Source organism: Corvus brachyrhynchos, unplaced genomic scaffold (assembly GCF_000691975.1).
Source record: "Corvus brachyrhynchos isolate BGI_N302 unplaced genomic scaffold, ASM69197v1 scaffold223, whole genome shotgun sequence".
Lineage (NCBI taxonomy): Eukaryota > Metazoa > Chordata > Aves > Passeriformes > Corvidae > Corvus > Corvus brachyrhynchos.
The window spans coordinates 3,518,045-3,532,365 of NW_008237174.1; the positions used below are offsets into that span (position 1 = coordinate 3,518,045).

The following is a 14,321-nucleotide window of genomic DNA, read 5'->3' on the forward strand; positions in this document are numbered from 1 at the left end:
CAAAGCAGGACACACCCTCAGGCTGGTACAGGGTTCCTCAGGATGGGATGAGGAGTGACATGGAGGCTCCAGACACTCTCACTAATTGATCTCAGTATCAGGGAAGAAGACAAAAATCTAATTCACAATTCTTGCTGATGCAAATGTTATCACTTACATTATAACTGATCAATTTAATTTGGGGTGCATAGCAGAGGGACCAAATGAAACCTAAACTGCACCTTAAAAGCAAGTAACACTAGATATAAACATGCAATTTATATTATGTGGTTTTTCTTCCACAACAGATGAAATTTTTAGAACACTACTTCCAAGCAGACTCTTGCTCTTCCTCTTTCCTGACAAAGAATACTTTCAGGAAAGAGATTAAAATGTTATCTATTTATCCACATTAAAAATATAAGTAATGAAGAGATTATTACAGGAGAATTGAACACGCATACAGTGAATGTTCTGCTATTGGATCCCCCACTCTCCCATACTTAAAGTCCAAATCTGAAAAGCTAGGGTTTACCAGGAAATGATGACCAGCTGTGCAGTACCAGTTCTCCGTTCTTCAAGTGTCCTTTATAATCAAACACCATGGTATTTACCCAGGCTACAGGATAATGCTGTCAAAGGAAAGAATTTTTACATGGAAACTAAGATGCCAGCAAATATTACTACACAGAAAACACTACAATATACATAAAATTGAGAGGGTGGCTTGGGTTTTTTTTTCAAATGGCGATACCTTTCAGAAAAGCAACTAAACACTGAGAAGTATCAAAAGTTTTCATACCAAGATATGCAATTTTTAATACGCACGCTCTTTTTAATACCTTTTCTTTTTCATTTTGTGTTCTTGAGCACTAAAGTGAGGACAAGGAAAGATTTCTGGATGCTCATTTTGATATAATTAGGAGGTTACTCGAGAAAGACAAATTAAATAATTACCACTTTTCCTGCTTTCCTAATGGTTTGGTATTTGGAAGGATTCATTGCCTTGGTGGACTTCTTAGTTTTCATCTTATCCATGACAGCATAAACAGCAAAGCAGAGCCTTGCCATCCTTGGCAGATCACAGACATTGATTTCAAACTCCAGCACTTCATTCCAAACATGGTCACTTCTCCCAGATATTTCTGTGCTTACAGTTGTTTTGCAAAGGAGCTCTGTACCATGGAAAAGACCAGCCCTAACATGAACCTGCCATAAAGAAATGAGATATTTTAAGCTTGTCACAGAACCTACAGAACTCTGTAGAGAGTAATATGCAGAACATATATATACAGAAATTTCATCAAACAAACAACTAAGTAGAATGCAGAAGACTGATTTTCTGAATACAAATTAAAATCTCCAGGTAGAACCAATTTGTGCTTCTAAATGAGGAACATTTGGGGTTTTTTTCAGCTTAAGAAAAAACTAATTTTTTACTTAAACTATTTCTAAAATTGTATAGAGGGAACACTGTTGGCCCACATCAGGAATCACCTGTAATAATAATGACAATGTACATGATTTCCAGGATTTGTTTTGTCTTTAGTACCCAGAAACCAACAAAACCGGGTAGCTTGAACAATGCAAATAAGGATCAGGAAAGGAGAAGGACAACTAGACAAAGAAGCTGGAGTTACTGGCACTGAAATTAAACTCATTACAGGTCAATGTTAAGATGTGGCTTATTTCTTCATTTCTGTTTAATAATACATATACACAGAAAACTGCAGAGTGAAATGTGCCAACTTCTTTCAGGTGGCCTTCCAAAATACCAGTGTGAGAGAGAGGCAGAGAGAGAGAGAGAAAAACCCAGAAATGTAATCTTTTGGTCAACAACAAATGGAAGTTCACAATTTTAAATGTTAAATGTGTAAAAGTGATCTGATGTTTCAGGTTCCCTCTGCTCCTTAATCAACCTTCCCAACATTCCTTTGAAGTTATCATACTTTTTCTGAACACTACAAGGGAAAGAAAAAAAAGAGAGACATACTAAATTTGAAACAGGTTTTGGGTAAAAAAATAATTAGCCTGTTCATGTAAGGGATTGGATCCCAATTTTTTTCTTTTTATTCTGACATGCCCCTTTTACTAATGAAATGGTGTGTACTGATGGGGTGGCCAAAGACCAAGACAAAAGAAAAGCAATTTTCAATGTCATGTATTTGGAAAATTGGGTGTTGGACTGCTGGGTGAGGTCACTTGTGCCCCAGGTGAATGTCCCCAACCCAGCTCACATTGGGGCAGTGCTACCCAGCTGACAAATGTTTTGTTCCCCATTACAAACACTGCATTTGTGAACCTTGGTGGTGGTTTCAGCAAAAATGGATGAATATTGGCCTGATCCAAAGCACAGTGGGGCTAAAGGAACAATGGCAGTGAATTAAACAGCCTTAGAATCAGGACTGGAAAACAAATAACTTCTCAATAATGACAATTTTGTAACACTGTAGACAGACAACAGAGGGAAACATGCACAGGTTTGCAGGGTCACTACATCCACTCTCGTTCTAGGTTACCCACAGGACTTCTAATTTTTCAAGACTAAAAAGCATTCAAAATACTAAATAACATTGAGATGGTGCCCACAGGTGCCAATACAAAAGAACTGCCCATTTTTCCTGTTTCTTTGCAAGCTTAGAAAATACTTTGACTGTTTCTCCCCTAAAAGCAGACTGAAATTAACCAAAAGTCACTTTTCTAAGCATTAAAAAATCACCTTAGAAACTCCTGATAGCTATGCTGCTTCCAGAATCCAGCATCTCTTTTATCTTTCCTTTTAAAAACTTAAGTCTACAGAACAGAGTTAAGAAGATATTGAAACTAGCTAAATAATGGTTTAGACAAAGAAGGGGGAACCATCTGGTTTTGCAGCCATCCATTTCCACAATCACAGTGTCTCAGGTAGTAAAATGTAACTATGGCTCATTTATCTGTGTAGTAAAATGTAGGATCACTAATTTACAACGATGTTGTAACAATAGTTTTCAATGAAAAAAATGCACCAATTATCCTGAATAAAGCATGAAACAGCAAATATCAATGGTTAACTGGGTATCTTCCTTATCTACAATAGTGGCTACACAATTTACTGATTGCTAAACAAAACAAAGGAGTTTAATGTTGTTCTACCTCACAGGCAAGTGTTGTGTAAAGCATTAAAGTAGCTGTGCAATAAATTCCCATGTGTTAACAACTTGTGGTCTGTACAACAGTCAGTAGCCCAGTCATGTATATTTTTACAGGAAATGATACTCCAGCTTTCTTTCTTTGTGTTCCTCATGTGCAGAAAATAAAAGACAGATTGTATAGAAGCACACAGTCCAAGTTCAAATATACAGAATATATTCAGGACTACAAAAATACTCATGTTGCACTTTAAAACATTTAATATTTAATTTATTTGTGTCAGGTGTTTATGACAGTCTATTTTAAATAAGCTCTTTTCACACCACTATCAGCACTTTACAGATGCCATGTTTTAAGAAATCAAGTACCAATGAACACCTATGTCATACTGCCACAATTACTGCAGTGTTCCAATGCACATATCTAACTTCAGGCAATAAAGGAATACTTCAGCAATAAAGCCAGATTTTGACCAATGCAACCAATGCAACTGGGAATAAATAAAAATGCTTATTACACTTCTGCTGCACTGAAATCTGTATAATTTTGAGTTCACTTAGCATTGAAAATCATTAAAATGATAAACAGAATGTCTTCTGATACTAGACATAGTTACTTACTTTGGCATTTTCTTCTGTGTTTAGTTTATTACCCTTTAATAGAATAATCTTGAAAGGGTTGGAAATATCCCACACACTCTGAGAAGAGACACAAAGATACAAGTTCATTCTTCACCACTGTAACATTGTAACCTATTTCATAAGCTAAGCATTTTAAGATAAAGTCACAAAAACAAACCAAAAAATGCATTTTAAAAAATATAAATTTGAAATCCTAAAAGATAAATTAGTTATCACAGCTACAAGAGGAGACAAAGTAAAAACTCAGCTGAGAGCGAGCTGGAGATGAGAACATACATCATGTACTACCTGCTGACAATTCAGAATAACCCTTCAAATTTGTTGTTCATTCTGAATAACTGCAGAGTGTGTAATAGAGCAAAGACCTGTCCACATTTCTTAGAGTGACAGTACACAGGCTATAACTGTGCAGTAAGGCCACAGGTTTAGCAGTAAAGGAAGCACCAGGTTATAAGAAAGTCAGCTGTATATTATGGCAAAAGTTGCCATCAGTGCAGCAGCAATGCCATGCAGGATGTCTGGGCTAATACAAGAGATCCCAGCCACTCCTGCCCAAGGGAATGAAGCCAATGCACAGCAGTGGAGCTGGAGAATCCAGTTCTCTGCAGTAACTTCTCCAGCTGCTGCTGACAGATTATTCCTGCTCCTCTGGGTTGTGATTAAAAGTAGAATCCATAGCAATGGAAGGGGGGCGCAGGAAGGAGAAAAGGAGGATGGATGAGGTGAGGGAAGGTAAGAAGTTTCCAAAAAGCCTCAAGGTCTGATGTTTCTGAGGTAAATCTCCCAAGCAACAGGAGGCTCTGAGTTGACCCAGGTGACCTACACTGGAATACAGCGGTCACAGCACAAATCCCAGGCACTGTGATTTATATTCTACGAGTCATTGTTCCCTTTGGGTATCAGACATTCTCCCCATGAACTTACAGTTGTTGCTCTTGTTTTTTTTGGTGGCAGAGGAAGAGGAAGGTTGGAGGATTTTCGGTTTATGGCAGCTTCTATGGCAATCATCTCCTGCTCACACATCTTCTTTATGGTGCAACACTCCACCAGGGTCAGCTGGGGAAGAGTCCTGTTCATCACGCAGTTGCGGATATACTGAAAACCCACGGAAAACAGTTGTTACCAGCCAGCAGACTATTTCTACAGTAACTTTCAAACCAAAGAAACAAAGAATTCATTACAGAGATACAAAGGGAATGGTGCACATGTGTTTTACAATTGCAGAGGGCTGCAGACATGAGGAGGGAGGTGCTACTCTTCAGTAATGGGATGTGAGGAAGCGCCTCTGGCCAAGGCAGCAGAGAATTGTTACACCAAGTTCCAAAAAACTTCATGTACCTGGAACTGAATTAATGGGTGATCACCAAAGACATATTCTAGCCTTCCACTAACTTGCAGCACATAGTCAGCAGGATCAACTTCCTCATCATCTTTTCCATGGATAGTCAAACGTTTTCGGATTGCCAGCTCATTCAGCTTGATGGGATTCACGTTAGGAGACACCTGAAAACTAAATACATCCTAACAAAACACAAACAGGAACATTGAAGGTCAAACTTGTCATAGTCAGACACACAAGGCTAAAATTGCAGCACACATAATAAAACAGGTAGAAAAAAATAACTGTTAAATCCAGACTATTTTAACAGTTAAAGTCTGTATCTTCAGGGCAATCAAAATAATAGACACCCTAAAAGCTATAAGATGTTAATTCCCAAACTTTTATATTATCAGAAGTACATTTAAAAACATAGGTCTTTATTTGATTTAGCAGTGATTTAAAGACTTCTAGAGCAATGTATTGATCTAGAAGGCTGTATTTTGGAACGCTGAATGAGAGAGACAATAAATCATGATATATTTCAAAGTATTTAGCAGTACTAGATGTGTTAATTTTTCATCCTTCTGGCCACTAGCAAGTTATCCTCTTTCTAAGTATCACTGAACTCAGAAGAAAAAGCTTCAAGTAAGAAAGTAGAAGAAGCTGTGAATGTGATTTATGTAGAAAACCACCACCACTCTGGGAGGAGAGCAGAAAACAGAGTAGCAGCCAACACCTGTAGCATTCTGAACCCAACAAGGAAAGACTGCATTTTTAAAGAAATGTTTAAATCAAAACCCTTAGAGGCTGTCAACCTACTTCCAAAGTATCTCTAATTTTAATGTGTTCTAAAAAGATAAAGGTAAGAAGTTAACTCTCTTTTGTAAATTAAAAAGAAGGTTTAAATTAATTTCAAGTTCCTAAAGTAAAAGATCTTCTGTGAAATCCTTCATCTCCCTTCATCTACCACATTATGCTTTGCACAGGTTTATTTGCAAAGGTTGATTCAGGAGGTCCTGTGGTTTTGTTGTTTTATTTTTAAGTTTCACTATTTTTTATTTACACACCCAGTTCTGAAGATGTGAGCATCCTAAACCCAGTAGTTGACAAATGGGAAGTGTTGTCTGCTTACATTCTTTTGACTTGTGCTTTATTTATACAGACTGGTAAGAAGCCAAGCTGCCCCAACGGAACAAGTAAACTCTGCAGAGTGACACTAAATTAATTCTGTATTTTCTCAGTTTCTGCCTGGTTCACAACAGCTTCCCCCTTTCAGAAAGCTGACGCAGTGTGAAGGCTTTCTTCTCCTGCCATAACTGGGAGTGAGTAGACAGGGAATAACACTTTTTCTTCCCAGGAAGCTGGTGCTCTCTGACAGCTGCCTTGTTTCCCAGATGTAGAGCTTAACAGATGTGTCACAGAGATGGGGATCAGTCTCTCCTGCTCCAGAGACAACCATGTAGCCCTTACAGCTCACCCACACCTTCTAGACAAAAAGTATTTTAATATTTCTTTCTCTCAATCTTGCAGCTGAAAGAATTGACAGAACAGTCCCCACACCTTCCTATTTAATTCTCCTGGGATGACTCCAATACTCAGTGCAAATAGTAAAGTCTGGAACAGAGTTTGCTGCTCTAAAAAGCAGATCAGATTTGAACTGTTAATAGCACTGAAGGTCAGAGCTGGCAGCAGAAGCATTTGAAACATTTGAAATGTCAGCAGCCTAAGGTATTACAGTGGCAGGCAAATACATTCTGCACCAGCATGAACTTTTGCACTGCTTTTGTACTGTCAGCATATGCATATAGACACAGTATTTAATCAAGAGCTGACAAACACACAGAATCTCACTCCTGGACAACTACAAGTTCTCTGTTAAGCTGAAGAGGACTGGAAAAAGTTTTATCATAAAACACCTATGCATCCAACATCAGCTGGTGTTACTGGTGCCCAAATTTAGCTTTCAGCTCTACATTTAGTGTTTCCAGAGGCAGATGTGTGTACCATTTTAAACCTTTAAAGTTTAAAAGGATAGTACTAGAAATAATTCAGCTTTGTAACTAAAATCATCTGAATCATTAGAAAATCAACATCTTGCACCTGGGTCAAAATGGGCACCAAATCTAGCCTGATGTATTTACACACTTGTAAGATTTTTAAGGTTTCCAATGCTGATCATTCATGGTTATCCAAAAGAACAGAGTGCAAAAAATGGTAATGGGAATACTGGACTCAAGCAAGAGTCACAGCAACTTCAACATCATAAAAACTCATGCTAAAATATTTCAGGATTTCCTGGTAGAAACTAAAGGGGGTTTTATTTTAAAAATAAACTATGGTTTTGCTAGCCTAAACAAAAAGCTAACTCTCAGTGTTTTAGTTTTCTACTTGCATTTCTAGTTAAGGGAATACTAATTCTTTGTTTTTTAGAAATTTATTTCTCAATCTTATTAGCAGATCAATCCCAAAGATGCTCAGTGAGTCACTTACAGAGAAGTGTGTTGAATATGGTGCCTCCCAATTACCAGCAATCTCTGATGAACTGAGCTTAAAACTGAATGTAAGTGAAGCAACACAGGAACAGTTGGCAAAAAAAAGTCCTGACAACTTTGAACCATGTTTTACATTTAAACAAACGTGAAATAATATAGAAGATACAAGTTGTACATTTTGCCTTTAGAAGTTGAACTGTAGTTAGACTTTAGAAGCTCCATTCTGAACCATAGGCTCACATCCTCACTTTCTTTCAAGAGTCAAGTATCCTGGTGAAAGACTTTACTTTTTAAAGCTAACACCATAATGTAAGTATTCTATGTCACTTATATCCTTGAGCAATCCCATGTTAATTCAGTCCTGGATCAAGAACAGCTCATGAAACATGAGGAGCAACCATTCCTACCTGACAGTTATCAAAATGAACAGCCACTACAAGGTTTCCACTATAGAGTTTATCTTGGAAGCTCTCTGGGATTACAGGCTCTTGTTCTGGTGGGTAAGTGTGCTTCAACCAGTCCATCCAGGAGAGACCCACAAGTGACTGAATCTTTTCCTCACTGATTCTCCGCATTTTAGCTCGGAAGTCGTTCACTTCAGGATCTTGTAAGGCATCGAACTCATGGAGACCTGAAAGAATTCAAGGAAGCAAAAGGATACATGGGGCCCACATATCCCATTCAAATCGTTACTGTCTTTAAGTTAAGGTGACATAGGTGGTTTCCTTCAGCCATCCCATCCAAAATGGGTGCTCAAAGTTGAGCTGGGTTCTACATTGTCCTGTACATCAGTGGACTTCCAAAGTTCCTTACACAATTCCCATGCAACCTGACATGAGTGTTTATTTTAAACACTAAGAACCAATGTATCTCTTAGTTACTATGAGGCAGAAAATCCAACCTTACCCTGATTTCAAGGTAGTTTGGAAAGTTTTAAGTCTCTCCTCACAAGAGCAAATTAAAGAAAAGCACAATAAATGCATCATAAAGACCACAGAGCAGAAGTGCTTGCAAGCTATGGGGGTTTTTAATCCCCCAGAAAGATGACATCGTCCCTTTTGTATTTAAAAGTCAAAAAAGAAAATCATCTACTCAAATCAAAATGACATGACTGAAATTTCTACCAATACAAGACCAGTAGTTACTTTTCCAAAACATGTAATGAAAGAATACACAGGGCAAGTCCTGCCTGACCAACCTGGTGGCCTTCTACGATTGAGAGGCTACATCAGTGGACAAAGGAATGGCTGTGGATGCCACCTACGTGGACTTCTGTAAGGCCTTATAATGTCCTTCTCCCTAAATTGGAAAGAGATGTTTTTGATGGTGGACTGTCCAATGGATGTGAAATTGGTTGGATGGTCACATCCAGAGGGTCATGGTCAATGTCTCAGAGTCCCAATGGACACGAGTGACAAGCAGTGTCCCTCAGGGTGCATTGGGACCAGTATTATTTAATAGCTTCATTAATGACAGACAGAGGGAGTGGGGGCCCCCTCAGCAGATTTGCAGACGACACCAAGCTGAGTGGTGTGGTGACACACCCAAAGGATGGGATGCCATCCAGAGGGACCTGGACAAGCTCAAGAAGTGGGCACGTGGGAATCCCAGTGAGGTTCAACAAGACCAAATGCAAGGTCCTGCACCTGGGTCAGGGCAACCTCCAGTATCACCACAGGCTGGGGGATGAGCAGATGGGCAGCAGCCCTGCCCAGAAGGATTTGGGGGGGCTGGTGGATGAGCTGGACATGACCTGGCCATGAGCACTCAGAGCCCAGAAAGCCAAACGTGTCCTGGGCTGCATCACAAACAGTGAAGGCAGGTGGGCAAGGGAGAGGATTCTGTCCCTCTGTTCTGCTCTGGTGAGACCCCATCTGCAGTGCTGCACCCAGCTCTGGGGTCCCCAACATAAAGGGGGCAGGGACCTTCTGGAGAGAGCCCAGAGGAGGCCACAGAGAGGCTCAGAGGGCTGGAGCATCTCTGCAATAGAGACAGGCTGAGAGAGGTAGGGTTGTTCAGCCTGAAGAAAAGCAAGCTCTAGGGAGTTTTTAAATTAAAAGGATAGGTTTAGATTAGATGTAAGGAAGAAATTTTTTACAAGGAGGGTGGTGAGGCACTGGCACCAATTGCCTAGAGAGGTGGTGGATGCCCCATCCTGGACATGTTCAAGGTCAGATTGGACAGGGCTCTGAGCAACCTGATCTAGTTAAATATGTCCCAGCCCACGGCAGGGGGGTGGAACGAGATGACCTTTAAAAGGTCCCTTTCAACCCAAACCATCCCATGTTTCTATGATACAATGGAAAGCTGTGACTTTTTGGTACTTCAGGATGTGTAGGGCCTGCAATTGTCTTTATCTTTACTCCTGAACTTTGAAGGACATTGTCCAAATCACACAAAGCACCAAGCACCTCTTGAGAATAAAGCACTAAGTTTAGAAGCTCAGACAGGAACACATTTTTTTTCCTGCTAAGGTACAGAACAGGGGCTGCATAAGGCAGGGTCTCACACAGCTCTAATAAGCCAAATATTCAATCACAGAATGTGAATCTCTCTGAGTCTGTCAGAATCTGTCTGAATGGTTAAACTGACCAACTGTTCCCATTGTCAGCTCTAACAAATAGGCAGACAGTGTACTGCTGAAATCTAAACAAAACCTGCAGTCTTTATAAGAGACCTAACAATGGCTCATTGTTTTAAAACAAGAGATATGACCTCATATGACCCTGTCAATCTTGATTGTATAACCAAGCAGAGTAGATTTAAAAGCTGAAAATTCTGAAATAACATCAAGAATAAGTTACTGTGAAACCTTTAAAAATAGCTTTTCATTGTTTGATGAAAATTAGTGTCACAATTGAGAGTAAAAACAAGAATCATTGTTAATCAACTCAGACACCTCGTATAATAAATTCATAATAATTTCTAGTTCCTTTTGAGTATCCAGTTTGCTGGTAGGTTATTTCTGGTAACACTGTTCAAGGATTATGCTTTTCTTCACTTAGTAATAACAATAATATATATTTTCTCCTCATCTACAAAATAAAATTTGCTCTTGATTGATGTAGTAATACAATACAATGATGAAATGCAATACAGAAAGTAGCTTTAAACAGCTTTCATGTGTTTCATCTTGAGTATTTCAATTCTTTACAACTATATCAATATTTGTTTGACAAAGGGAAATATTGAATTTTTAATACTTTTTTTTTTTTTAAATCTACTACCTGCCCAATTAAGACCCTCATACACAACAAAGTTTAACCTCATTTCTAAAAGAAATCAAATGGAATTACCTTTGCCTATAAGGACACCTATTTTGGAATCCAACTTTTCTCCTGGATCACAGTTCCTTGTCACTAGTTTAAGGACAGGGAGAAAGGGTCTAACATCACAAAGCCTCCGTGTTTCATCCTCTAATTCTTCATGTACGGCAGTCTGATTCACACATGAGAACATGTAAGAGTCAATCTCCATAAGGAGATGAAAGAGTGGATAGGAATGTGCCTGCTTCCATAACAGCTGCAATGAAAATAAAGAAATAAATGAAAAAAACTCCAGAAAACAGGGACATATCTTAAGGCACTGAAGGTAACATTCATTTCCATTTATGTTCCCAAAAAATATAAAAGAAACATGTTTGCTAACTTGGAGAATTTTTATCACTATATATCATTATATGTTTACTTTGACTCACTTTCAGTCTCTATCTTGAGTGATTTCCAGGACAGACCTCTGTAGTTAGGATCAGCATTCCTTTTCTTTGGAAAACAGCTGAATATCAATAGTACCTGTTTATGGCATGTTAAGTTTCCATGTGCCACAAGCATCGAGAAAACCAGACAGCTTAGTTCAAGTCCCTTACTGCTGCTATTTACACATTTGTTTTTAAATTCTTTATCACTTGAAATCACTTATTATATTAGGAGTAGGTTAGTCTGTGTTGTAATTCATTCACTACTTAACTCCTCAGTAATTTTTCCAAATGTCCTCACATGGCCATTATCTGATCAAAGGTCAGTAGATTGTTTTTTAGTGTCTGTGGTCACTTCCTTATGTTCTCCCCTTCCTTTGATTTGGATATTCCCTCACACTTTAAGTGATAATCCAATTTGTACAAAACCTTTAAGAAGTGGCAGTCACAGTTTTTAAAGCAATTCTCTTTGGTGTCACTCAACAGAAGCAAGAGCCCAATCTGTGACTTCTGTACTAAAAATCTAATCAGACACACTAATCAGAGAAATGTTAGATCAGCAAACAATGGATTACTGATGTGTTAGAAAAAGGTTTAGAGCAGCAATACAGTGTTATTATAGAACTATTAGAATAATCTCTGCTGAACTGTAACTATCAGCAAGAAGCCACTTTCCACACCTTGCCATCTGCCCAAACCCAGGGCTACCCCCACATACACACACTTCTTTATCAGTCAGTCTGCTGTGCACGTGCCTTCAGTACCTTATTTTTATGCCTGCTAAAATTCATTACTTGATTTGCCAGAGGGCATGTCAAAATCAGAAACAGCCCTCATTCCAAACTTAAGTTAACTGCCCATTTGGTATTACCTGTTTAATCTGAGATATGGTGGCATCTCGAGGGACATCCAGGTTGATGTAGATTCCAGTGGGCAACAGGAAGTCCACAGATACTGAGCCATCAGCACCAATCTGTGAATCCACTGCCCAGATGTCAAGGCTGTCTGTCACGGCAGGAGGCATTATGGAATCTCAATAATATCATAACCACATGGCCTTAGGGGAAAAAAAACCCTAAAATTCAGTATACTTAACCTTCTATAATTAGACACACATTTTAAAGTCCTTGGAAAGTTTACATAAGCCTGCTTTGAGCAGCTCAGCTTACAACTCTGGGGTCTCAAATGCCAGTATTGCAAACACATAAGCATAGTTCTTACTCATGAATGTCATTTAATATAATAAAAGTATTTACCTGGCAAAGGGCTATTGTTGAGATGTTTATATCATTAAAACTAAGTAATAAGAGAAAAAATTAATTAGAGGTTAGCTGCAACAAAGTTCGAAATTAATTTCAAGTTTTCTCTAAACCTTTTCCAGTGTAAAACACAACCAAAGTAAACTTCTTGGATGAATCATGGCAATATTTCATATGAAAACGCATTATCAGTTTCATTATTTTATTTTTTGCAAATTTCCTGTTAGTTGTCCACAAATGTGGCCAGTGACATATTGAACTTGAAAGTCTGTATTAATAGCAGGAAAAATTTCTTCAACTCTACTAGAAAGTGACATTTTCCTCTAAAGACACTAACCTCAATTTGTTTTCACCCTTAGAGAATGACCATCCTCTATGAACTCCACCCACTGCAGGGTAGGAGGAAACCCTATCTGTGATCTCCTTCAGCTCACTACACTGGCTTCCTGACTGCTTGTCCTCTGTGTTTCAGGACATTTTTATTTATTCTTAATGCTACCACCAGTTTTTCTAACCTTCCAAGTCATCTTTTTTGATTACCACTCTCTAAAGCTGAATTTTCCCTTCAGCCACAGCTCACGTAATCATGTACCTTCCTCCTCATCCAGACAATGCTCTTCAGCTGACAAAGGGATGGCATTGTAAAACACTATTGTAAAGCACTTTAGTAGACAAGTTACCCCTACATCTTCCAAATTATTGTTGGCCAGCATGAGGTGTGGGAAATCACCATTTGTAACAGTGTGTCAGAATGTGCAACTCCACTTACAGCTTTCCAATATTTTAATTGGGAATTCCCTTCCCTAAAATGGATAATAGATGGTGCCAGCAGCACACAAATCAACTTGCCAGTTCAAAGCTGCCTCAGGTATTTGACAACACACTCCAGTTCCACCTCCAACTGCCACATAAATACACTGAATAACAAGACCGAAATCATTCCAACACCTTTCCATTTGGCCTTAGCAAAGCTTCGAGGACCAGCACAAGCTGCCAACACATCTTGTAACTGCACTAATACATGGATCACTTCATATTTTGTTTGTTCTAAATAAAAATATAGCAGAGTTTTCATTAATGCTAAATAAAACACCTCTAAATTTCAGAAAGCATAAATACATAAGGAAATGTATTTTTCCTCAATAGAAGCAACAATTAGGGAGCTCCTACCATCATCACTACCAAATAATAGTTTTACCACCATTCTGTCCATGTTTTCCTCCAAGAAAGTCCGCTACACCGACCAGATTGAATTAAAACAAAAAGACTAGGAGATGGGGGTGTGGTACAAGTAACAAATCAGATATGAAGGTATTTCATATGAATTACCACAGTTTACAAATCCATCCATTCATTGTTGGATGTGAGAAGTTTAGCATGGGGTGTGAGCTCTAAGCTGTCTAAAAGAAAGAAATAAAATGTTACCTCATCATTACACCCAGTACAGACTACATTATTGGAATAACACAACATCTACCCAAAAAACAACTCTAGACAAAATGTGTAATTCCTCATCACCAATCAGTATATTTTCAATGAGCTACTATTTTAATGGGATACTATTCATTTTCCTCCATCCAGTTACTTGTACACATAAAATCCTGGTTGCAACTCTGTTGTAACTGAAATTAGTAATCAGCAAAAAATAATAATACTATACATTTTTCATACTTGGATGCATACATGTTTTCAGTTATTTTGTGTGGTCATGAAGGTAAAATAAAGAGGTATTTCCATTAGAAAGCATTACTTGGACAGGTACAGCAGCAAGGAAATCTGTTTTATGTATTTCTTTTGTATTCAGTT

The 14,321-nt window shown here is 38.4% G+C and overlaps 1 protein-coding gene across 8 annotated transcripts in view; it reads right to left on the bottom strand.

The window, feature by feature from the left end:
• Positions 1-14,321, bottom strand: part of PIK3CB (phosphatidylinositol-4,5-bisphosphate 3-kinase catalytic subunit beta) — a 99,403-nt gene that overhangs the window by 24,788 nt on the left and 60,294 nt on the right. For 7 of the 8 annotated variants that reach the window (XM_017728840.1, XM_017728836.1, XM_017728839.1 and 4 more), the window contains 8 exons: positions 12,128-12,313; positions 10,859-11,084; positions 7,970-8,193; positions 5,088-5,270; positions 4,674-4,844; positions 3,729-3,806; positions 937-1,188; positions 515-611 (listed from right to left, as the gene is read on the bottom strand). In XM_017728840.1, coding sequence (XP_017584329.1) covers positions 515-611; positions 937-1,188; positions 3,729-3,806; positions 4,674-4,844; positions 5,088-5,270; positions 7,970-8,193; positions 10,859-11,084; positions 12,128-12,280 — 1,384 coding nt within the window. In that variant the 5' untranslated portion in view covers positions 12,281-12,313. Of the gene's footprint in view, positions 1-514; positions 612-936; positions 1,189-3,728; positions 3,807-4,673; positions 4,845-5,087; positions 5,271-7,969; positions 8,194-10,858; positions 11,085-12,127; positions 12,314-14,321 lie in introns of those variants that run through there. The other variant, XM_017728841.1, reaches the window with a different exon arrangement.